Source organism: Plectropomus leopardus, chromosome 9, assembly GCF_008729295.1.
Source record: "Plectropomus leopardus isolate mb chromosome 9, YSFRI_Pleo_2.0, whole genome shotgun sequence".
Lineage (NCBI taxonomy): Eukaryota > Metazoa > Chordata > Actinopteri > Perciformes > Serranidae > Plectropomus > Plectropomus leopardus.
This window is the reverse complement of record NC_056471.1, coordinates 5431919-5458784: the sequence shown is the minus strand read 5'-3', so window position 1 is coordinate 5458784 and position 26866 is coordinate 5431919. Positions and strand designations below refer to the sequence as shown.

General features: G+C 38.9%; 1 protein-coding gene across 2 annotated transcripts; it reads right to left on the bottom strand.

Moving 5' to 3' along the window:
• Positions 1 to 1040: 1040 nt before the first annotated feature.
• Positions 1041 to 26866, bottom strand: gabra4 (gamma-aminobutyric acid type A receptor subunit alpha4). Of its 2 annotated transcripts, none has more exons than XM_042493041.1 (8): positions 26769 to 26866; positions 23741 to 23808; positions 23265 to 23485; positions 21811 to 21893; positions 17152 to 17295; positions 16426 to 16578; positions 6002 to 6258; positions 1041 to 2018 (listed from the first exon to the last, which is right to left on the bottom strand). In XM_042493041.1, exons 2-8 carry the CDS (start codon positions 23741 to 23743, stop codon positions 1485 to 1487), a joined length of 1395 nt encoding a protein of 464 aa, XP_042348975.1. In that variant the 5' UTR covers positions 23744 to 23808; positions 26769 to 26866; the 3' UTR covers positions 1041 to 1484. The 2 variants fall into 2 exon arrangements, with proteins under 2 accessions (XP_042348975.1, XP_042348974.1); XM_042493040.1 differs by having other exon boundaries at positions 1041 to 2021; positions 26769 to 26781.

Sequence of the window (26866 nt, the reverse complement as noted above, 5' to 3'; positions counted from 1 at the left end):
GGGTCTGTGACATTAACTACAGCTTAATCTTAACAGACAGAGTCGGGCTTGAGGCACGCTGCCATTTTTTAAATTGTTTTTGTTTTCTTTGCTGGTAATGTAGTGTACCTACAGTAATTCCCATTACCCTCACTCTATCTGCCACTTGAACAGCAGCCTTAAAAATTTGGCATGTTTCAGCTACACTGCAGCTGCAATAACCACACTGCTTGGGCTCTGCTCCACACACCTCATCCAGTCACGCGTGAGAAACTTCCAGTGATCAACATCATGAAATACAGACAAATAATGTAAAATGTGTTCAACTGAAAGGGTTTGGGAACACCTAAAGCAGGTCAAATCTGTTAGACACAATTTAAGGAGGTGGATGACAGCAGTGAGCTCCTGAGTCTCTCCCCTGGAGCTGTTGTCGAACAGCTCAGTCACACTCCTCTTTGTACACGCCAAAATGTCCCTAAATAAACAACCAACTCACTGTTTTATTGCTGCAGTGATCTGCTGGCAAATAGCTTTACTTCCTGCTCCCTCATGCTAGGACTGGATTTTAATCACTCGCACAATCTTTGTCTACTATTTGGCATCCCATTGTGGCAGGAAAGAAGCTTAAATCCTACTGTTACATGAATTAATAACTTGTCATCACTACTTTCTACTCGACTGATCCCCAAATTTCATATTCACTATTTCCAGATTAGTGAATGCATCTTGTATAAGAAAGATGCTTTGCAAGTAGGCGCTGTACAAGAGAGGCTTTTCAGGGCTGATCAGGTTTGGGCCAAAGCTCCACTCAGCCTGGCTTGTGGGATTTGATTCTGATCAAAACCTGTTGATTTCAGTAAAGTCATCTGGCTTGTGCTCAGGAATTGAACGTTTTTCCGTCTAAAACACTGCCAGGGTCTATTTGTTTTCTCAAATAATTCAACTTTGCATCATCTAGCCTGCTGGCACCAAAGCAACAAGTCTTAATATTCAAATGAAAGTACACTGTTTTCATTAAATACAAATCCTAATAAATTCATATATTTACATAGCGTAGGTGCAGTTCATCTGAGGACGGTGGTGTACACATCTGAACATCTTGCCAGGTGCAGGGTACAAAAATAGGAAAATGAAAAAATCCCAACGCTTGATCTTGACTGCAGGCCAAAAGGGATCATGAGGCAGTTGAAGCCAACGCAGACCTTTACAGTCAGACGTAACACGATATATAAAGAGGACAGTAGCATATTCCAGTGTGCAGGTGTTCTTTCTTATGTTGAGTCAGATAATTCTAATTTGGTTGATTTGTTCCCATGCTTGCTGTTCGAGGACCTCAGGAAGAAACGAATAAATGTGCTCTCCAGGAAGTGCTTGGCGTGCACTTTTTGTTTATCTGTTTGGCAAGAACAATAGCTTCCTCTTATTGTTTGCAAACTCCCATAATCCTTATTTGCTTCCCATCTGCTGAAAGAAATGCATCTTCGCAGTTGTCGCCAGAGCAAAGTCTAGCCACCTTTAGCCACCATCGTGTCCTTAGATAAGTAAACCACCCAGTAGACCATGTTAAAAGCCCCGAAAGACACCGGGAACAGGATCCGTGCGTACTTGTCTATTTTGCTGGTTCCGCCCATACCAGCGGTGGTGGGCTGGGAGCACGGTGTCTGCTTTAGCTCCAGTTTGTTCCCCATCATCTGGATGCGCTCCAACTTGGGCCCCAGCAGATGCTGCAGAGACGAGGTGCTGGCGTTCTGCTTGCACGGCGTCCCTGCCATCACGTCTGGTGTTGAAGCGGCGGCCTGGGGCGTGCTCTTCACCAGCTGGGCTGATGAGGAAGCCACGCTGAGCAGACTCTCAGATTTGGGGCTGGAGCGGGAGAGGGTGGAGGAGCTGCCATTAGCTCCGCTTGCTAAAGGTCGCAGCGGTCTTGCTCTCCCCACTCCCGAAATGTTGGTGGTGGACTGGGCTCTCTGGTGACTGCTGGACTCTTGGTGGGAGATATAATTCATCCGCTTTCTCAGGTTACCGTTGCTATCAGGATTCTGCTGCGACAGAGAAAAAAAAACAACAATATTGTCTAAATAAGAAGCTAAACAATAAATCAACCAGCCAGTGTCATTGGCCAATACCTGCTAATCGCTGCTATGGACTCGAACACAACACTGTAAAATTGGAAAAAGGAAAGAAATATAACTACTAATTTATGTTGACTTATTATCTAATTGTTAAATTTACTCAAAATGTAACGGTATATACTTAATTTTCTGAAGCTGTTCAGGTAGTAAATCAAGTTAGTCTGACTTAACTTGGTCATCAATAAGAGGATTTTACCAGTGATGAAGTTAAATCTGCCATTTCTGTTTTGTTTAAGAGTAAACAAATATGACTGACTAGTTTGCAACCAGCACAATACAGATATATATAAATATATAGCTCAGTACCAATAACTTGGTTTACTGCGGTTGCTAAAACGAAGTTGCAGTGACCCTCAGGGGTAAAGACTGATTTAATTAAACTTGTCATTTTTAAGTTGCAACATCTTCACTGAATCAAGTAAATATAACTTAAATATAAGTAAACTTGGCAATTAGATAAAAAGTAAACAGAAATTAAGACTAATAAATTAAACTTTTTGCGATAAATAGGATTTTTCTTTTCTTTTCTTCTAACACAACACTGGCAATTTTTTTTATTTATCAGTCAATGCTGGATTATCAGATTTTTTTAAAATGCCAAATATTGATGTCAGTATCATTCTCAAAAACCCATTTCAGTCAGGCTCTATTCTATAGTCCAAATATTTGTTAATGAGCTGTTGGTCTGATTGAGAAAGTTTCATTAAGTTTAAAGTTTAAGCATCACATCTCGGTCAGAAGGATGTTTCCAAGGTTTTTATATCCTAAAGTAAATATCTGAGATAATAAAATATCTGCCCAAAATATTTAACAAACTGATAAATATACCTTTTTATTAATTGATGACACACTGCATGTCTTTTTTCATTTACTTTTATTTATTTTACCTTTGTAATTGAAGTTTTATTTATTTTATTTATTTTAATTTGTGGTTGAATTGTTTTTGTTGCTTCTGTTGTTGTAATTGGTCTACGTCTTTGCATTATTTAATATTTCGTCTCACTTGTGTTCAATAGGGCTTTCCGTTGTCTATGTATCCCATTTCTGCTTGCTTTGTTTATCAAAAGGTGCTATATAAATAACTTATTTTAATTCTTATAATTATATCAAATTGAAGTTCTGGTTTGAGTGAGTCATGAAATAAATTAATCTAATCTAATCCCACAATTAAGAGAAAACAGTATGAGGATTTGTAGCGCTAATAATCACATTTGTCCTTTCGGCCTCATGTTTCAGACATTTGCTAGCAAGGTAAAGCTCACACGCTTTTTTCCTTTCTGTGAAGCGGGCTGGACAGCGTAAAGTCGTCATATTGATCTGATTACAGCCGCCCCCCCCAACACAGATGGCCTTCATCTGGAAGCAGTCGATAGAGTGTGTGCAATACAGATGTCACTTACCGAGGATTTCACTCATTTCACACAAGCTTAAGACAGAAAGTAGGTAGCACATCATCTGGGCGGTAATGCAGTGTAGCTTCAAAGGAGCTTATCCTTTGAGAGTTGATGTTTTCAAGCAGGGAGAGTGTGATGCTGGTACTAAGGCATTTGCAGCAATAATCCCCCCCCCCCCCCCGAACCTGAAAGGACCCAGCGTTATTGTGTCCCGTGTGCAGCAGAGGAAGTGTGTGTGATAGCGCAGTTTGCTTTCCATCGTGGAGGAGGTCAAGGGCTGAGGAGCTGGAACCATCAACACACCCTGCCCCTCGTGCCAAGCCCTTTGGTTGGCGCCAACAGGAGCCGCTCTCGAGGAAAAGAGTATTAATTCTTTCCCCCAGTACCAGAGCCTCTCTGAAACCTATACAGATGTACCCGGGCTGCGTTGCCGTGGCAACCTACTAATCCACTGAAGTGCCGTTGTCACTATACTGCATTCAGGCATGATTACGCCACACTGGGATTTGGACTGGAGGGGGCAACTTAAAGTAGTTAGTATAAAACTGGCATATGCATTGCTGGGTTGTGTCAGCTCCAGTGATCAGTTAACAGTAGGCCTATATATTCACTGTTATCTCTTCAGAAGAACATGAAGTCTGAGAAATGTGCACTTCCTCCCTTCTTTTTACATTCCATTTGTAACACAGTGTTTATACAGGACCAGAAATACATTGCTACACTTACATGAACACTGATTTGCAACACATTCATCATATCTGACTCGGAGCTCTGAAATAGCTTCATGGCATATTCATGAATTCTCTTTCAATCCATATGTCAGCTGCCATAGTGTCAATGTCATTTGTTTCAACTAGCAATCCAGAAATAGCAGATTATGTCAATTTATTCATGTAGAATTTCAAAATAAAGGTTCCGTGGCAAACACCATCATTGAGAAACACCCCGCATTTAGCCCTTAAAATCTGTGCTGTGAAGCCGCTTCAGATTCTTTGTTTTGACATTTTCACATTTTTTCTGTCTTTTCTCAATCAGAGTCAACACGTTAACTGCTAAATTTAAAGCTGAATGAAAGCTTAATTAGTTCAGGGTGATATGAGGGTATCGCAGGTATGGGATATTTTAAGCGTGTCACTTTATTGTCCTCATTTGCCACATTTAACAAGCAGTTTTTTCAACATGGTGAGCAGTGGTTGACTAAGCAATTATCTATGTAATCAGGTAAAAGAAGCAGATGGAATTCATGTTTTGACCTCTCCGGCAACAGTGACAGTCCCGGAGAAATTGTAATGATTTTCCACATAACTGAACATATTTAGTGGGCAGTGAGAAACACTGTGAATGAGAACAAAGATAGTGGTTGTATGTGTCAACACCGGCGTATTAAAGGAACACCTCACCCCCAACATGACCATATGTTTATCAATTACTCACCCTGTGTTTGAAGTCAACTTTTCACAAGCCTCCACACTGAACAAAGAATCCAAAACAAATAAAAATCTCGATCAAGTTAAGTAAATGGGGTCCATGTCAGCAAAACTATAAGAAAACATCTGTTTAAAAACACAACTCGTGCAGATTAATTCAAGTCTCAGTTATCCAGCCATACATTTCTTGCTGACAGAGAATTGACGTCTATGTCTAGACGTCCATCTGTAGTAAGTTTGTGATAAAGTGTGACTTTGGTGAATCCAAACTAACACTTTAAACAGTAAAGTCACTCAATAACAATAACAAACAAACTAATCGGGGCAACGGTAAACCAGCAACTCATATAATCAGCAAAGTAAAATCACTGTTTTTGTCAGTGGAGTCTGGCTTTGAAGACAACATAGATTCAGTTTCAATTTCAGTTCAATTTTAAATGGTAACATTTTAGCAAAAATGCACATGTTTGGAAAGATATAGTTTTGCTGTTGTTAAACATGGACCCCTTTGACTTCCAATTCATCAAGAATTATCTCAGTCTTTGGATTCTTGATTGATCATGGAGGCATGTGAAACAAACAAAGCTTTCTTCACAAATGCAGAGTAAAAGAGATTGAGTTAATGATATTCCAATGGTCATTTGGTGAAGTATACAATTTAAAGTCTAGTGCTTTGTTTGTTGTTTGACGTGGAACTACCTGAGCTACATTTTCAGTTATAGAACAAAAGTCTGGAATTTAATTATGTTCAGAGTTGTGGGGCTAAAAATGATAAAGCTTTCATAATCTTTAATTCCAGTTTTTTACCAGACAAAGGCAGAATTGGAAGTCTAAACTCATCCTGGGATCAGATTTCTTCTGTTTTCTCTACAGCTCGGATCCTCTCAGCTCTTATGAGCAGGAGCACAGCTGACGATCCTCAGGCAGGCCCACTCCTGGCCGTTCGAAAGTCTAGGCTAAAGGCCAGATACAGTAAGCACATAATGAGGGACATGCTGTGTAAGTGCTCCTTTAAGTTAAGTGCTATCAGACTATTTGCCACAGCCACTTTGAGGGAAACAAAAATCACCTGCAGCACTTCCTCCGTGTCCTTGACCTTGACAGGCGTGGTTTGGGGCACTGGGGGACATTTGGCTGGTTTCTTTTTGGCCCGCTCGATCTGCGCGTTGGTGAAGTAGTTTACAGCGGCGAACTCAATGAGGGCAGAGAAGACAAAGGCGAAGCAGACAGCGATAAACCAGTCCATCGCAGTGGCATATGAGACCTTAGGAAGGGAGTGGCGAGCGCTGATGCTGAGGGTCGTCATTGTCAGGACAGTGGTGATGCCTTCAGGGGTATCCAAAAAGAACAATATCAAACACATGAAGTTGATCCTAAGTGAGAGCTGAGACAAAATTTGTGTTGGATGTCACTGCAGATCCAATTCAAATACCTTTAAGATATCAACCGAGATAACCAAGCACCAAGTAGGCTTGGGCAGTATCGCAGTATGACAGTATCACGGTATAGGAAGATGTTTAAAAATGCTGACATAATAATTTTCAATCTAATTATGTATGTGGTGCACAGGGTCAGTGTCTAGTCTCTTAAGGTGGAAAAGTCAGCTGAAGTGACAGACATCCCGTAGTTGTGAGGGGTCGGGATAACGTTATAGGACTGTAAACAGCTGGCCAGCTACAGTGGAGAGAGATAGTGGGGAAAAAAAACATTATATTATTATAAATCTAACTCATCAGAGCTGGTGATTGTTTAAACAGTGGACTGACAAACTAAACGACTAACAAGACTAATAAAGATGGCTTTGGTTCTGTTTTTGTCTAGTTTAGGTGAAGGTTGTGAGTCAACAAGGCAATGTAAGTCATAATTCATTGAAAGAGATAAACTTGAATTCAGAAGGTATACAGTTGTATTTCTCAGTTTAATAAGGAAAAGACGACTAAGAATATTAACTTTCTTGTCATTTTTTGAGTTAAGATTGTTCATTTACTAGACTGAAAAAGCTTGCAGAACTGGCACACTCTCCAGTCTTTACTACTAAGTATGAAGGTATGAAAAAATACATACTGCACAATCAAACAATCAAAACTTCTGCAGACAAATGATACATGCATTCCATTCTTATGTACCAATATCTACAACAAAAATTAATATTTGTATAGTTTTGCTTGTAGCCGAGCCCTGTAAACATTATTCGATTCAATATGACATGTGACTGGCACACTACTGCAGCAGCTACAACCCATACAGTCTGTGGTGTGAAGTCAAGCCCAATGTTTTTGACAGAGTTGGCAGTCCAGTGTGCCGAGATGCACCAAAATGTTTGAAATAAAGGCTGTTCTACACTCCTGTGGCATCTGGTGGTATTTTCTTTTTGGGGCATAGTATTTTTGGGCAAGATACTGAACCCCAAATTACTACTGATACTAATGTGAATGATAAACTGAGTAGCAAGTGGTACCTTGTATTAAAACCTCGGCCAGCACTGTGTGGGTATGTGTGTGAATGGCTGAATGTTACAAGTAGTGTTAGAGCACTCTGAGTGGTCACAGGACCAGAAAGGCACTTTATCGGTGCAAGTCCCTTAAGAATTTTACACAGCTGAATGCTTCCATTCACACAAAGCATATTGAATGAAGTTAAAAAAGGTATCCGATGAAGTTCTGTATTGGTAACAGTGTCATTTTGAGGGCACTGTTATAGGTATGGCAACTTTTTTTTTTAAAAACAATTCTAAGCCCTATATATAGCATCAAACACAACCTCAATTTAGATCAGAATGAAACCCCCTGAAAGAGATTTTCCTCTTATCATTGCCAAATAAATGATAAGATCATTTGCCCAGTGTTCAATAACCCATGTACATTATGTTGTTCTCCATCAGCATATTTCATTAACTGAATGTGGGGGATAATGAACCAAATTTGGCTCTCTGTAATGGCAGGCATGTACAGAAAGAAGCATAGTATTTACATCTGCATGAATTGATTTTTTTTTTTTTTTGGATCACTTAGGGGCAGCACAACAAGCTGTAAACATAACACTAAACATATTGTCACCTTACAAAGTTGATTGTTGTTTTAGGATTCATGGCATTACCTAAACCTTTTGAAACCTGGAGCGACATAATTTTACATGAGGTGCTTTCAGATACCATGCGGGAAAAGGCAATGACCAACTTGGTATTTAGATATTTCACAAACTGAAGAAATTAGTAGATTTAGGACTTTTTTTTAAGTGAGGGAAAATGTTTAGGGAAAAAGAAAAAAGCTGGGAAAAAAAACTAGATTCACAATCATCATAATTACATATTTCAGCCAAATGTACTTCATGGAGAGAATAAAAATAACCACCCATTGAGATCTCACTCCCCTAATAGGATTATTTCTGCCTGCGTAGAAGCTCTACCTCCAAATAATGTCTGTATAACTACAAGTCAGATGTGTATCAAAAGATATTACACCACCAAGAGCTTACGGATGCTTAAAGTATACCTTCCCCACCACAGCAGAGGCTGCAGACTACACCTTTTGTAGTAGCAAGAGAGATACCATGAAAATAAAACAAGACATTGATCCGGCCAGCATGCAAGGTCACACGTGGCTCCTACAATCAAAGAAGGTTACAGTATAAGCCTGTAGCTCGTCACTCGTCCTTGGTATTATTAACCAACAGCAATAATGTGATTTGGAGAAAATCCCGTTGACGTTGGAGACTTGGAACAATCTGTGCTGCAGAGTCCTTGCCCAACATAAATTCATCCCCAGCGCACGGACGTGACTGCCATATAATTACCTGTCAATCAAAAGCAGCTGGATGACATTGATAGGTGAACTGCGGCCCGAGGCCACAGACCGAGGATATTAACCTCTAATATAAAGCTGCTCTGAAACTGACTGTTGATAGATATTCTGCATATGCACCATCTTGGTTCTTTTTTTCCAAGCCATAAGTGACCATATATGTACAGTAGGGGGGAACTGTGGAAAGTTCACACTGCTTCATCTGACAAGTCACGTGTAAGCTTCTTGTCAATCACAAGGTAGAAACTCACAGAAGGTAGTATATCCTTCTTTACTGTCTATTGAAGTCTTAATAGGACCATAATTTACATAATTAAGATCATGCTGTGTTAAAAAGACTTGAAACTAGTGATTGAGACCATAAACTCGTCAGGAAAATGTTAACTGAGGTAATAAATCAAGTGAAAAGTAGGTTAATTTTTTCATACACTTTTTTCAACCATTGGAGTCGCCCCCTGCTGGTCATTAAAAAGGATTTAGGTTTAACAGACTTCTGCACTGGCTTTAATTGTAAAATAAATAAATGCAAAACAATATATAATAGAATTTAAGATAGATTTTTGAACTGTAATTTTTGAGGATGTTTTTCCCCAGAGCACAAAAATCGGAATTTATTCAGGCATGTTTTGATGACTGATGTGCTACAGATGAGCTACCCTTCACTAAATTAGATCTTTACACCAACTGTTTCATTTTCACCTCCGTACAATGACAGGATTGCAGCCTTCAGATGATATTTTGGGTCTTAAGCTTCTTGGGAAAACAGAAAACCAGATGCTGAATACCAGCTGCAGTTTAACGGAAACACACAAATAAAATTACTCCACGGTCTCTAAAATTATCAGTTGAAAGATTTCCCAAATGCATATTCAATTTCTCTCTAAGATGAGGAGATTGATATGAATTTCATCCCTGTTTTTTTAGTATAGAGCTTGAGTCTGCTTAATTTAGCATAATGACCAGATACAGCATGAACCGCGAGCCTCAGCTGGCGTCTCCTCATTGACGAGAGGCTCGTGCTCATAAAAGTGCAAAATATAAACAGAGATGTTGTTCTCCTCGGCTGAGCTGTAACGTTAGCTCGCTCAGTGGTGCTGGGTAAGCTAACAGTAGTTCACACTTCCTTCTGCACAGTGACAAGGTTGATGGGTGTAGTCGGTACAAAAACATAGTTCCTACATGAAACTGCTCACAATTTCTGTGGATTACAAAGAGTAACTGGTTCATGATAACTGGAAAGAGACATTGCTGTTTTTCAAATATAACTTTTTGTTTTTTGAGCACCACAAGCCGAGTACCATCTAGTTCCATTATATTGAAGAGCAGGCAGACATCTCTACAGCCGATATCTCCAATATTAACTCACACCTAAACAATCTAGATCCTCAACTTGCTTTGCTTGGGGGCCACTTATTCAAAATGACGGGAGGCCAGGGGCCAGTCTAAGCAGCCTCATAAACGTTTCTGAGACTTTAGGATGTTTCTAGGATTTTAGCACATTTTTTAGAATTTAGGACATTTTTAGGATTTTAGCATTTTTCTAGGATTTTAGGACATTTCTCAAATTTTAGCACATTTCATGGTTGGGGGGGCACATGTCACAATATCAGGGGCCAGATTTGTTCCATGGGCCATAAATTAAGTATCACTAATGTAGATTAATAAATAGTCCTACAGGTAAGAGGAAAAATATGTGTTTTTGATTTGGGGGTGAAATGTTAATAATCTTCTAATCTACCTTTCACAAGAAAAGCCGATTGCTTTTTTTTGTAAATCGTTAAACTATTTCCTCAAAACCATGAGCTCAAGCATCTCTACAAAATGCAATTGGGAATTCAGCCTTGTGACCTCCTCTATCTTTAGTGGCCACATCTGCATATTCTAGAACAACAGTCTCATCACATCATTAAAAGCACAGAAACCAATGACTTGCTTTAGCTTGTTTAAAATGTATGACCCTTCTGTCTGAAGCCAAAAAACTCCAACTCCAATCCTCCCTCCACCCCGTTTGTCTTCCTGACAAACTGCTTCTTCCACACTCACAGCAGGACACTGTGGCTGGAAGTCAAAACAGAGTGTGGCTGCAGGGAGGAAGAGGAAAAATCCAAACACTGCCTCCTCCCCCTCCCCACCTAATATGCACATTTACACACAGCGGATAACAGCAGAAATCCGCTGCCTCAGAGGCTCCACTGATACAACAATGGCTGTGCTGCTGTGATGCCTCTGTGGTGCTGGACAGCTTTGGGCGCAGAGGCGGGGGCAGTGCAGCTGGACTGTCAGATCCATTGGTCACTGCAGGAGAGCAGAATTGATCCCCCACTGCTTTATTACATTGCACGACACCAATGGACATTTCTACTGAGGGTCATATGGTGTTTATTCTGCTCAGCAGACTCAAAACACAAACTGCACAGTCAACAGAAACACACACTGTGGCAAATGCACGCTGAAGACAGACAGGTGATACTGCAATATGTGTGTGTGTGTGTGTGTGTGTGTGTGTGTGTGTGTGTGTGTGTGTGTGTGTGTGTGGGTGTGTGTGTGTGTGTGTGTGTGTGTGTGTGTGAGAGAGAGAGAGAGAGTAACCAGTGGTAAAACCATTAGGGAGCGTGGATGTTTGGTCACCATTAGTGATGCGGTATGCTGTCAAAGTTTGACCAGATGCTGCATCCAGCCAACAACATGCCTGATGTCATGATATAAGAGGAAGTGCTCCAATTATACACATCAGAGGCTGTTTACAGATGATGAGGCGTACTACTCAGCACGTAAAAAAGTGTTTGAAGTGTAAAAATCCTTTAATGGCTCCAGAGGGAGAGCACTGGAGTTGCCATCATTTGGGAAGACACCTCCAAGGCCTGCTCCTCATCTCTGCTGGCACCTTGAGGCTACAGTATATCGCACCAAAATCTCAAACTCAACTGGCTGCAATTGAGTTGCATTGTGGTTAATGTAGGCACTGGAACACGATAAAGAAGAAGGATATGGAAGAAGAATATGTAGAATAAAAGAGACGATGCTAAAGCAGTGGAGTTTTAAGCACCACAATAAAAACAAAAGTTCATTTTTTGTCATTCATGATACTTATACTGGGGATAAAGGCTGGGCGATATGGCTTTAAAATAATATCACAATATTCTCAGGCTATATCGCCATACAGGATATATATCTCAATATTTTGAAATTTCCTCTAAACTACTGTAAAATACTAAAATACAAAATCATTGAAAGAATTACAGTTACAAATAAGGTAGCTACTGCTATAAAATAAAGTCCCATAAACTACTGTTAAAATAAAGTTCATTAACATACTGTTGTAATGTTAAATAAAGTAGAGTGTTACGTTAGATAAAGTACTGTTTGGTAAAGTTAAATTAAGTATTATTAAAGCGGAAGCCATGGTGCTTTTATTTTGAAGGTCCCAGCTCATCTCGGGCCAAGTGTCAGTGTCTTTGCTGTGGATTTGAAGCTTCCAGTTAAAAGTTCAATGTTAGCATGAGCAGAAAGTTAAACTGTAACTGCAGTATGAGGATTCATCCACTGCAAGCTGGAGACAAACTAACAGCTCTCTGGTAGGAGAGAGAGGGACAAACAGAATGCCATAATTTAGGTGAAATACTACATTTGCACCGCACATTAGGTAAGGTAACATATTATCTGTATTGGCATTTTATTTTTAATGATCGCTGATAAAATTAACTAATTAAAAAGTGCAAAGAAAGTGTCAGCATTGCACAAACTTTTACTTTGTAAAACCTCAGGGTGCTATTTTGATTTATCCATTTTTTACTTTGATTTTCACTTACTTAAAACAGTTGCTGGGAACTTGCTGTATATGATGTTGAAAGGCTCAGTTTAGATTAAACATTTGCTAAAGGCTAAACAAATTCTAAAAGACAGAAATATTTTCGTTTTTAATGTAAATGCATATTCGTACCAAATATCGGTAATCTGTCTCATTAACTATCAATAATCAGTATCAGCCCTGAAAAAACAGCATCAGTCGACCCCTATTTCTGTTGTAAAAAGAATGGATGCTTCAGCTATTATGGTTCTTATTTTAGGTCTATATATATACAGGGTTATGGAAACAGTGATCCCCTGCAACCATTTCAGGGTCTACCGACGCAATTACAAGGAATATTATATTTGCATGGCACGTAAGGTAAGGTCATGATGTGATGACAGAGAGGACAGAATCCTTACCTTTCTGCTGCAAAAGGAATGAACGCTCTAGCTTTTATGGTTCTTATTTTAGATCTATTAGATCTATCTATCAGGATCATGCAAACTACCACCTCCTGTGAAAGGTCTGTTATAAAAGGCTTAATTCAACCATTAGGTCAATAGTCCCTCAGTAAAATATGCCTCATTAAACAGTGATGCATTTTCACTAAAAAGAAACTAATTTAACACTACATGCCAAACACACAACAAAAGATTATATTTCACTAACAGGCTACTTTATTGTGTAACTCTACATATTTCTGGCATTGTGATGTCACAAAGCTTTTGGGGGAATCACTGTTCACCATTTACACTCATGCTTGTCTCTCATTACTTAAGTTAAAATTACCTCTGAAAATGATGGTCCAAAACATAACCTATCTGAACTACTTTCAAAATGAAGGACGAGTGTCAGTGCCATTATCATTGAATGACTTTCCATCAACATAAGTGGAGGAACGTGGTCGACAAACTACCAAACTGAGACGTCCCTTAATAATAAAACAACAACACCCGGCAAGGCTGGTCTACTTTTAGCAGCTCTGTCTGTCGTCCTGCCTCTCTATCGACGCACACTAATCAGTCTATTCTAGGACAGGGACCCAAACGGCGTATCAGGGGAGCCAGGGAGAGCGCAACTGGGTCACAGGCCAGAAACTGAAACTTACTGATGATGTAGAAAAAAACGGATAATACAACAACTTTTGAGAATTTGACAAAATGCCAAATAATATATTTACATTACACACACTTCATAAGCAAGCTTACAATTCTAACTATCTTAATTGTAACAACAGTATTTAGTAACACTGCAACAACTATAATATAACTATAATAATAGAATAACTGGAATTTGATGCCTCATGTTGAGTTATTATTACATCATCACTCATCACATCATGTATTTATATCTTAGAAAAAGGAAAGATACCTACACCTACCTATAACTTAGATGCTCATTAAATCAGCATCTATGTGTTGCCTTCATATGGCATCATTTGTCAATGTTCATCTTACTTCCTTTGTTTTAGACCTCTGTACAACAGATTTTGAGGTAACTTCATAACAGGTTTTCCTTGTTGCTTTTTGAGGATCTGTTTTTTTTGTGCATTTGTTGTTGATTTTTTTTATTTTTTACAATGGTATACAAAAAAAAAATCATTTTGTTTATGTTTAAATGATGAGATACATGAGAAAAAAGTCTTATTCATTTGAATCAAATTATAGAATAGCATTTTCTGACTATATATATATGACTATATATATTATATTATTATAAGATAATTAAGTCTAGAGTTTTGAAACATGATGAAAAATCTAGGAGATAAGTTTGAAAGCCAGTAAAAAAAATAAAGGTTTTGAAAGCCTTCAAACATTTTTTACAATCCCCAAAACAGTGATTTTCCAGTCATGGCTTGGCAGCTGAATACAGCTGGCACAGCAGACCTGTCCGGCTTTGGATTTTATAACATGCTGCAGCCAAACTAAACGCCAGAATAGCCTAAATGTTGGTACTGGCTGGCTCCTGCAAACCACAGATACATTACATTTGTACCTCACTTTCCAGCTGATAGGATGAATCTTTATGCTTCTTTCTGTTTCAACAATGCTCTGGTTAAAGGATTTCACTGATATGAAGAGGGCCCTCACATAAAACTGGGCTTTCTAAGCCGAATAAATATGCAAATACTTTTGAAATTGGTGCTACATTACCACAAAAAACAGAGAAAAATGATTTTCCTGCTCAAGAGGTGGAAAAGCTACAACTACGAGAATGCTGTGCACCTGACATACTGTGACCTGATCCACGTGAAAGCATGGGGGCTGGCGATCTCGTATTACAGTTAAACGGTAAGCTAAAACATGTTTCTGAAAACATTTAAGGCAAGAAATGTGCAATTCAGTTACAGAAACTTGGTTTATATTTGGTCAGCGCTGCTTAGTTTTACCTGATCTCTGTTTTTTCAGCAGCTGTTTACAGTGTGCAGGAAACAGTGTGGAGCCCACTTCCTGCTCCCAAACTCTCACCATTACAGCTAAACGAGGCATTAAAATACATTTCTGAAAACATTTTAGATGAAAAATAGACGGCGCAGAAACATAATCTTAATTTATATTCGATTAGGACTGCCTAGTTTATCGTTTGACTGGATTTCTGCCTGAGTTTGAGAGAAAGAGAGAGGGGTGGGTCTGTCTGACTTTTTAAGGCTAATTTTCTAAAAACCAAAACTGAAGAAGGACAATTTTGTTTTGCTCAAATGTTTAGTATGACATAAAACATGAACATTTTCGATTTTCTACGTCAAAAAACTTTTTTGAGTGAAACACGTCTTGGCGATTTTGTGTTTTTCACTCTGCATTTGAGATCTTACCGCTTGGACTCCCATAATCATGAGTTTAAAAAAAGGAATTTCTTATATTATTTAACAGAAAAATAGATGTTAACAGTTATTTTGAGATTTTACAATGCAATGTCAGAAAAAAACAATCCCTAAAACTCTACGTTCCATGTCTGAGCATTTTTAAGACTTTTGAAAGATTAACTCAAGTCAAGATTAACTTAAGTAATTTTAATACTAACTATTTTTAGATTAATGAATTCAATGCTTTTTAAGACTCATTAACAAACTGTGGGAACCCTACAGTAGTTTGAGCAACACCCCCAAGAGCCAGCAAAACAACGCAAAATGACGTAATTTACATTGTGTAGTTTGTTGGCCTCCAACAAACACCATCTCGCCCTCTCACTTCTCGCCTCGGTGACACACCATCCACCTTTCCCTCCACCTCCTCATGAAAAAGTCAGCTCACGTACTGCGTCACTTTAGAAACACTGATATGACACGTTTGAAACGTACAAATTCTCAAGCATTTTTCGTCTGGGGACTTGGATAGCTAAACCTTGTTAAAGTAGCACAAACGCTTTTTTGAATTTACTGCTCCTGATTAGGTATCCTTTAGGTAATATTGGAAATCCGTAGACACCTGAATCTCAATTACCTCCTGAGGCGTGTTACCTGTAACTACCTACTTTTAATACTCTTGCAGGGCATCTTTCCCCATCATGTTTTAAAACAGTTTCAACCCATTTAAAGAGTATTTATATGACATCTTTAGAAGATTTTGTATCATCCACTATTTGAGCCAAAACCATTTTCATAGACCAACATTTCTGCTCTTTGCTTGAGGCATCTTTGCTGAGTAGAAAATGATTTTTCCTAATGCTGTCAGCTGTTCATTCTAGCATTTCAAACCACACTTAAAACTAATAGCAGTGAATTTGCACTTCACGAGGCAATCTTAGGATGGAAAATAAATAAATAAACAGCAGCTCTTTCTATTCCCCATAATCACTTCACACTGTAACATCACCTTGTTGCATAGAGTGGAGAGAAACACATGCAGTATGGAGTAAATAAACAGAGAGGCTGTGCAGGATGAGAGATGTGTGAGGGCTACATACCAAAAACTGTGCGTGCCGGGACCGATTCTTTATTTATCCAGAAGGACACTTGGGAGAGGATTACTGTCATTATGCAGGGGATATACGTCTGAATCATGAAGTAGCCCATTTTACGTTTCAAGTGGAAGTAGACCGTCATCACCACGTATTCACCTGCAGGATCAACAGAAATGAATTAGTTTGATGAACAAAGAATTTAAAGTCGCAGGACCGCAGATTTCACTTAACGCAGCTTTAGACAGACGTCACATATGATTCTATTTGATCGTTTTGTCGCACTCCTCGATGTTTTAGTAACCCCCATCCATTTTCACCCGAGCGGACACATGCCACACAACTTTCAAATATCTTTTTTGGAGCCTTCAGTATTTATGTGAACTTAAACGCCCTCTGAAATGCTGCAACTCATGGTGTTGACAGGGTTTGATTTCAAGTGGCTGCCGTCTGCTGGTCACGCTCCAATGCAGTGACAAAGCTCCAAATATCAATATCTACCAACTGTGCTGCATTTGTACAGTATTTGTCCTGTCACTCATGCAGAAAATTCAGTGTCGATCCACTAGGTTTGACAGAGTACAATCCACACAGATGGCTGCACATCTTTCAATAAAAGAGAACAGATTTTGTAGTTTTTTTAACAATTAATTTACAAAAAAAGAAACAGTTCATCACATCATCCCCTGCAGTCATTTCACACAAAACAGTGAGAGGACGGGTGAGTCTCACCTGTGATGGATTTAATGGTTTCACTGGAGACTGTCTGGCCGATGAGATCATACTGAACGAGGCTGGAGGACTCAGGAGGGACCTCCACTGAATGCTGAGGCCCTTTGGTCCAAGTATAGATCATCTCTGTTTTGGGATAGGCATCTGTGGGCAGACAGAAAAGACACATCTGTGTGAGTCACTAAACTGTAAGTTGTGAACTGTGCAGTGAAAAAAATAATACGAACAATATAGGGAAACAAATCTGTGTATGTGTGTAATGTGTTTGTATACTGTAACTGTCTTTGCCCACATATGTACAGTATATGTTGATAGGATTTTATACAGGTATTATTTGTTTAAATGTATACATACAAATGTATAGTCTATGTTCATACATTCGCAAGACCTACTTGATACCACCCAACGAGTTGATGTGTTCATAGATAAGACCCTCTGCCTCTTACTACCTGCCATCTGATTTGTCATTAGTTATAGTTAGATGCTGTAGCCTTTTTAGGTCCTTCACTTGATGGAGTAAACTTAAAATATGAGAGGGTTGTGACATGAAACAAAGGCATCGAGGTTGGAATCAATCCCAGGAAGGTGCAGCAATGTGGCACTTATTGCAACTTGGCTATGAGAGTGCTCCGAAAGAAATCACTTAAAAGGTGTGCTGAAGAAAGCCGTGTGACCGAAACCCTTTTTTCTTTTATCTTTATTACATATTTTTCACACTTTTTGAATATGAAATGAATTAATCTGCTTTTGCTACTCAAGAGCCTCTGTTGCTTTTGTTTTGTTTTTTAATTCAGTTGGTTAATTGTTATTGTACGTTTCTGCAAAGTAAAAAGTACATTGCATTTTACATTATATAGTTGATATGTTGTAACTGTCTATTTAAAAAATGCTATGGTTAACATGCATTTAGGTTTTGGCACAAAAAACACTTTATTTTTTATTAGGAGAAGGTCATGTTTTGGATTAAAATACTCAGTTTTGGTAGCACAAACCCTTCTAGAAAGACAGCAGGAAAAAATCACCTACAAAAAGCAACTGAAAACACAACAACTCGCCCCTAAAAACATCCACATTTAGTGGCTAAAAAGCCACTGGAAACACAGCGGTTGAATAGTTTGTTGGTCTCAAACAGTGGTCTTTAGTGGTCTGCAGCTTGGCAGGCATCTTGCCTTTATGTAACCCCTAACCCATCCACCATCCTTCCCACCTCTGGATGACATATATATGCTTTGTCATTTCAGAGACATTGATATGATACATAAATAAAATGTCCAAATTGAATGTCTCTAGTGTGCAGTCATCTATAACATTTTCCTCTGGCAACTGGGCTGCAGTTTTTATACAATGGGAGTGTTCACCCTGAATATACTCACCTGACACGGTTATTTTTGTAGGCCTTAAATATAATCACAAACCCTTCCAAATAATCAATACTGTAAACATACAATAAACTAGAAACTAAGAGGACTGAAACAGGAATTCAGCATTCTTTGTATTATCATTGGCATTTCCATTTCATGTTTCTGATTCCTTAGAGTGAATCAGAAACACTATAAAACCAAAACAAGGAGCTGAAAGACACTTAAACACTCCATAGAGCTGAGGGGAACTGCAGTTGGAAGATGCTTATTTGACACAGTGATATTAAATATCATCAAATTGGACAGTTTGGAATCCAAATCATTGCTGTACATTGTTTCCCAGAGAACTGTATTCATAGAGATGGGAAAAGCCTCTGAAGCAGCGTCATGGGACACTAAAACTCTCCACTGACTAATTAATTTTTTAGGACTTCCAGCCCTTCAAGGCAGATTGACCCTTGACTTCTATTCAAAAGCAGGAAAACTATAGAGTCGTTCATTTACTAATCTGCAAAAAAAAAAAATAAGATTGCATCGTAGTTGGGGTTTTTTTTAGCTGATTGCCAAGGAGGATCTTTCATCGTATATTTCACTGAACTGTCTTATAACCGATATTTGCTTATAAAAACAGCATCTAACCCAGTTTCAAATCCAATGAAACCAGAGCAATGCGGTTTGAGTCAAAGTTCGTGGAGGTCCAACGTCACTCACTAATGCATCGTGCAGAACTACTATCCCCAAGAAAAGTTACATCATTCGGATAAATTCTCCACTGTGTCTGACTTGGGGATACTTTAAATCCTAACAAGTCTTTTTAAGTTTAGTGCTCTGCTGTATGTATCCTGGTGAGGGTGGCCAGTCTGTGGATGCACAACAAAATGCCAGTTATCTTTGCCTGCCACTCCCTATGGGACTCAACATCGGCAGGGTACCAACTGTGCTGCCAAAATGAAATGACTCTGGTGTGTCATGGAGTGGAACGCAATGCCTGTGCGCACAAGTCCAGATGGAGAAACAGAAAAAGGAGACAGAGAGAGGGAGAGAGAGAAAGACTGATGGAGAAAAAATGAAGGCAGGGCAGACAGAGGGAAAATTAGCACATACACACACACACACACACACACACACACACACACACAGCAGCTATGGAAAATAGCTGCATAGGTCTGTGCTATCCTGAGGCAGAGGAAGGGATTCTGACCTTTCCTTCGCTTCGGGCCACATCAGATCCATGGTTGCTTCCTCCTGACTGGAGGCTAGCAGCAGCAGAGCGGGTTGGTGAAAGGAGGAGGACGAGGAGGCGGAGACGGATGACAATAACTGAGAAATGTGAATTTGTCCTCTGCAATGTCACCACACTGGGTAATTGACGACGGAGTGTAAAAGCTAACTCGTTGTCTTTTCCTCTCCTTTCTCTTGCAGATGTAATCTTCAAATTGCTGCTCCTCTCCGATAAGACGGAGCTGAGAAACTCCTTTATTTGAGATAAGTCATTTCTGCTGACCAGTAGGCCCACTATAAACACTGGTGCTGAGCTAGGGCTTTATTGTTCACGATGAAGAATGAATACTTCATTATTTAGTATTAGCATTCAGTCGCTTTGTGTCTCACAAAGGGCTCAGCTCCTCCTTTCACCACAGAGTCCATGTCAGTGCTGAGCAGAGAAAACTCACGTGATCAGGCTTTTATTCAGACCAAGGCTGCGTTCAAAATCACACGCTAACATGCTAGTTATACTAAGTGTGACGTAAAATGGAGTATTTTTTGTAGTCACGCTGCATAGTATGTAGATTTTGTGTACGCAAGAAATGTTCCCATATATTGCAAGAATTTCTGAGTACGAGATGTGAGCTTATGTGATATCGTTAAGCTTCTTCAGACAGCACAACAGCCGGAAATAAAGAGGATTTTAAGCCAGGCAAAACCCTGTTAATATGTCCCTTTATTAAGTTTTCTTTTTTTTTTTTTACACAAAAAAGTAGCTATTTAGATTGTCAATATGTAGTTAGTTTATTCACGAAATCAGCCTAGTCTCAAAGAAATCTGTAAAATGGACACAAAGGCGAAGACATAACATAGTGGTGGACACAAAATATGTTAAAATTCCGTGCTGGCAAAACAGAAACAACACCTGTGCAAAGGTAATGAGGATCTTACATTGTGGTGAACATATGAATCAAGTATAAAGAGCGAGAAAGTCAGATGGGCAGATGGGAACGGTTAGTGGATGGACCAAACAAACATGGACTTTCAACCAGGAAACCGCTGCTCTTTCCCACATAAAACAAAAGTCAACGTAGTGATGTGACTTTCTGTAACTACACAAAGTACACAAGTTTACATCACTTATGAACCTAGACTGTAGAAAATTGTGGGTTCATTATGTTTTACTGTGGATATTTGTTGTTTGTCAACTGACAAGCTAAAACCTTTTGTTAACATATTTTGCTGAACTTTCAATGCCTTTTGTATCGTGCACTCAGCACTTAATTCTGCACAGCTTTTTCACTCTTAAACAGCCTAATTAACCCAAAAAAATCTCCAACACCCTGTACATAGGAGATAATATCTTGTACGTAAGAGATAATATCTCCCATGTAAAAAATAAATGTTAAACTTTGACATTGCACGCAAAAAATCTTTCATCTTGTCTCTAAGGGCTTCCATAGAAAACCTCAAAAAAACAACAAAAAACATTCTGTGTAAACCAAATTGAAGTCAAAACTCTGCTGAAACTACTTGCTTTGTACTATTTGCAAATCACATTGCCTCCGGTTTAGTGATGGAAAGTAATCCGGTGGGTCTCCTGTGAAACAACACCAAGGGGCACAAAATGTAGTTTAGCAGCCAAGAGAGGCTTCTCAGATATGGGTTTATTTGTTTATAGCTACTATAATATGACTCAGGTACAAATGGGTAAATGCAGTAATGATTCAATTAAAAAACTGACATTTACACTCTGCTACATGTATGGGATACTGTAGAGGGGTCAGAGGTCAGACTGTTTTGTTGGGGCTTTTTTTTGTTTTTCAGAAGTACAGCCATAGTATTTGACGCAACATACTGTAGATGTTTTACTGGTCACCAGTTAGTTGTATGTGCACAGCTGGTTTACTGTATATTGTCCTGTCAGAGAAAATCAGCAAACATCTGGTTGTTGGTCACCTGCCTCACCTGCCATGTGGAGAGCCAGGGCATTATGAAAGGAGACTGACTAAATTTGTGTCAGTTACACTCTGTCTCTACCTCTTTATTTATCACACACACACACACAAATACACACATAAACAGAACTTACAGCTTCCAAACTTGAGGGGACACGCATGTCCATCCATGGGGAAGTCCACAAGCTTCATGGGACATTCAGCACTGATAGTCAACCTGTTGCAGAGAAGAGTTGCTCAATAAAGGACCAAACAGACAAACTCTCTTTGACTTGAATTCATATCAGTGAAGAGATAGATAGGTTAACACTTGCAGAGGTCAGTGATTTACTTACACCAAATCATTTTCAGTAAAAAGGCAAAGGAGCAGTTATGTGACTGCTGATACTGATAAAAGATGTAGAAGTTTGGCAGCCTCTGCACTGCTTCCAAGCAGCTCTGCACTGTTTACACATAATGAGCCACTGAGTTTGATTTCACAGCAAATCTGTTTAATTGCTTTTAATCAAACAAAGTCTGTCTTCTCTCTTCTCCAACTTTTTTTTTTAAATTAGCACAAACTCCAAAATACAGAATATGAATTATGTGAAGAATCCATTCTCCCATCGTAAACTGCCATGTGTTAAAGTGGAAAGAGAAGTTTTTTTGCTTTAACTTAAAATTATACAGGCTGTTCTAATGCACTTAAAGGTTGCTAATGCAACAGAATTCATATATAACCCACGCTATGGGAAGACTGGGATCACATGACCAATGTATAAAGTACAAAGACTGAGAGTCCATGTGAGGAGGCAGGTTTGGTGATGGAAGGGTTAAACTAACACAGGACTTTTCTCCAGGAAAACGGTGTTTGTGTCCTTTGTGACTTTTAAGTTATTTTAAGATATGACGCCACCATATTTCTTTTTCTAAACCTAATCTACGTGATGTCACTTTCTTCAGCTTAGCCAACGTAATATTACACTGAATATTAGATTGAAAGTAAGTAACTTTAAGTTCATAACATCATAACACCCTTCGTATGGCATTAGTTCATAAGATATACGAATTGCTGCACTGTTAACTAAGTATTGGTGTCACAACATAATTGCTAAAGAATTATGACCTCATCTGCATTTAGATGTTTCCCTATACGCTTTCACCATGCAATTTTTTTTGTTACCAGGTACGATCTTCCAGGAAAATGAGGTCTCAGTTTATGGCACACAGGAAGTGCATCGACTACTGGGCAACCCAACAGAAAAAGGAAAGTGCCTTTGTTTTCTCTGGTAGCTATCGGAGGCTATTTCCATTTACTAAAGAATATCAAGTTCTTTGCAGTAACAATCATCAGTAGTGGAAATGGTGCACAGGGGCACAACCAAAGAAAAAACAGCGCAGTTGAGTTTGCAGCATCAGTGCCAATAATGACACCACTTGGAAACGTTAGAGGGGTTTTAAAAAGTTGTCTGTTTCCAGTTTAAAAATGTAAGAAATAGACACATAATTTGTGAAAACCCTTTGATTTAAATTAGGCAAAACTTTTCATCATTGATCTGGTGTTGAATGTTAATAGATTGTTCATGGTGATAAGAGTACACTTCAGTACCTCATGGTGTACAGAATGGTGCCATTCTTCATGATGCGGAAAAGCTTGTTGGGGGCTGTCATGTTGTGAGCGACTGACTTCTTGCCATTCCTGAAGAAGGTATCTGGTGTCCACACTTTAGTAACCATCAGGTTGTTCAGCCTCAAAATCTCTATTGGGCCCTCATACATCAACCTGCGGTCCACCCACGTCTGCCGGAAAAATACGTCCATTGTGTACTCCTAGGACAGGAAAATTGGCAAATGTAAGACAAACATCTGAGGTCAGGCAGGTTGGCAGGTGGGATGATAGCTCTTCATGATTATGTGCATTCATCTGGAAGAAAGTCTGCTTAGTAAAACATGTTGTTTTCCTCCCACATATGAAGTACAGAGGAATTGACTATGCTCTTCTGTAATGATCAGATATGGAACAAAATTTAGTATTAATACAACAAACACACTTGGTTTATCTCCTTTTAAGGTGTGGGTACATACCATTTCAACATCTGAGACAGGCCCAAAACTTGTCACATAAATGTCGGTCTTGACCTCAGTCACAGGACCTATTGAGCCAATAAAACAGAGCGCCCGTTATATTTCCATTTTTAAATCCTTCCATGTCACAGTCAGGCCCATGGGCGTGTTATGAGACAATGGCATCCCGGCTACAGATATGTAAAAGGCCCAACCACCTCTCCTACATAGGAGCAAGACACAGATTTTTTGGTGAAAAACAGGATTTTGAAAAGTCCCCTGTCGAATTACACCACAGCTTTGAGATAACTGTGTCTTTTTTAGCCTTTCTTTCTCTCCTTGTAGTTATTTTGTGTCTCTTTGCAAATTATTTGCAAATCTTTTTGTGTTTCTTTGTGATCTTCTTGAGTCTCTTCCTGGTCGGTACGTGTTAATTTGAGTGCATTTTGCAGGTGAAGTTCCAGGTGGGCTCTGAAACTTTGGGCCCTTAGGCCTCTGGGTTCAGTAATCCATCCATGGTCCTGCATCAGGGAGACACCAGTCTTATTAACATTTATTCACATTTTATATCAGACAGCCCAAAAGACACGCAATAGCTTATCCAGAGCTAGTGCCTTTGCATAATGGAAGTGGGGGGAAAAAATAGCTTAAAAGATGTAAAACATAATCCTGTTTATTTTTTTTTCTCAGTGAATGAATGTGGAGGCAGACTGTACATGCGTTGTTTATAAGTGCAGGGATAAGCATAGCTACAGTGTGCATGGCTATCTGTCTGCTTTGCCCTGTAAACCAAATAGCGTCGCTTCTTAACCATGCTTTGAGACAAGATGTACAGAAAAGAACCAAATCCGCACTTTTAGCACTTGAACTTGTGCATTAAGCATTTGTCCCGCAACATACACATGGTTATGTAACTACAGTCGCTTTAACATGCGAGCTTATACAGGCCCCTCTCCTGACCAGGCTTACAGGGTGAGTCTGAAACATTGCGTGTGGTGTGACACACTTGACCCTAAAGCAACATGTTCTATATAATACAGAGAGAGGGGTAAAAAAAAGACATTGCTGCTGTGATGTTCCCATTACCACTTATGCACGTCATGTATTTATATCTCCTCTGTTACTTTTCCTGAGGTTTCTTCCTTTTTTTCTCCTATTAATGTTTTTTTTTCCTTCGAAGGCCAAAAATAGTACAGTTATTTGATGCAGATTTGTGATTTAAAGGTCCCATATTGTTAAGTCTCATCTCCATGTCTTATTTAATATGAAGCAGGTATAGGAGCTATATAAATACTGTGAAAGTATTAAATCACCCTATCCATAGAGAAATGCACACAGCCTCTATTCAGAAACTGTGCTTTTAAACGAGCTGTCCCGATTTCCGTGAATTGTGATGTCACAACTATAGACTAGTGTATAACAAGTAGTTTCAAACTTAACTTCCTAAATTGGGCTCCTTGTATTTCCTTTTGGAATATTTTGAAAAACAGTGTTTCAGAAGGAGGATGTATACAGGTACTGTATATTCAGGCACGCAAAATAAAAAAAATGTTTTTTTGTTTTTTGTTTCCTTTGGTTGGTTTTTTGAACATTTAAGTGTGTAAATATGCCCCGGTGGGAGTCCAAAATAATAGTATAAACTGAAAAAATTCTCATAATATTGAACTTTTAAGGCTATACAAATTAAGCAGACCTATAGGGCTTAATACTGACTTTACAGTTATCCTATTGCATTTTATAATGTGTTTAGACACTATTAAAGCAAAAAAGTCAATTAAAAACATAAAATTCACTCTTCCCTTTTCATTAGGATGATTAAGTGTGTTTCAGGAGTGACATAAGGGCTGAAACTAGCTTGACATATGGCGTACGTGGTGCCTTAATGCACAGGTAACTAGGGTTGCAGTGGTATAGCGGTGGTATAGAGGCTAGTCTGTGGTATAAAAAACTGACTGTTATCATACTGTGTACATTTGCTTACCTACGGAACTGAAAAAAATGCAAATGCAACTTTATTTTGGCTATATTTTCAAAATGGAGACTTTTTACAAATATTTCTATTCAAAAATGGTTTAAAGTTTTAATTATAGCAATAAAACATTTGTTCACCGAATGACCCAGCTGAAAAAAAACAGCTTGACCAGTTTAAGATGGTTACACTGGTTGACCAGCTTGTTTGACCATCTTAAGGTATATGTTTGCATTTTTTATGGTTTAGCTGGTCATACCAGCTTGTGATGGTCACTCTAGCTGGTTTATCCAGTGAAGTTCCTGTAACATTGGAACCAAACCAAAGTCCTTGAGTAAGGAGAAATAACAGTGTCATGAGGGGGAATATAAAGAGCAAAGGGAATCAATCAGTTAAATCTACTGTCATGAGATATGCATAAAGATAAAAATGTCTATTTTCAATTCTTTTAGGGGGGGTCATTGTAACAGATAAGTCTTTAATACCGTGATGAAATCATGGTGAAACCACTATATTTTCTGACACGTTATGGTACAATGAAAATCTCACACTGTTACAACCCTACTAGTACTACCAAAATCTGTCAACCAAGTACCAGACTCCCTTAAAAATAGTTTAGTTTGAGAGTTTTTGGGAGGTTATTGTTAGGCAGCAGTGTAGTGAAAGGTATACTCTGGTATAACTTACCCACTTTTTTTCTGGCTGTTTGTAGTATACCCACCTATAAGCCAAATAAACACTGGAGACATACAGGAGAGTATACCCACTAACCTTCTTGGTAACCTACCCATCTAGTTTACCCACTAATACACCCACCTCATCAACTACCATTACCCCACTGGTGTTAGGGTTAGGGTTTAGGGTCCAGGTCACAGGTTCTGACAGGTCACAGAATTCAGTGTAACATACATAACGTCCAATTTTATTCTCATATGGCACAAAAAAAGTCAAATTAATGATAAAGTTGCACCTCTCTATTTCTAATTGTACGATTTGAAGTGTTTCAGGGCTGTTCTGTGATTACTGTTCTACTCTTTTACATATAAAATTTAAAATAAGATGCATTTTTGCTCTACATACCCCCGAATCCAGGTCGCAGCCTGTTGTCATAGCCGTCCAAAAGTCGGTCTAAAATTCGAGTAAAATTCTCCGGATAGATCCTTTCATCCTTCTTTGTC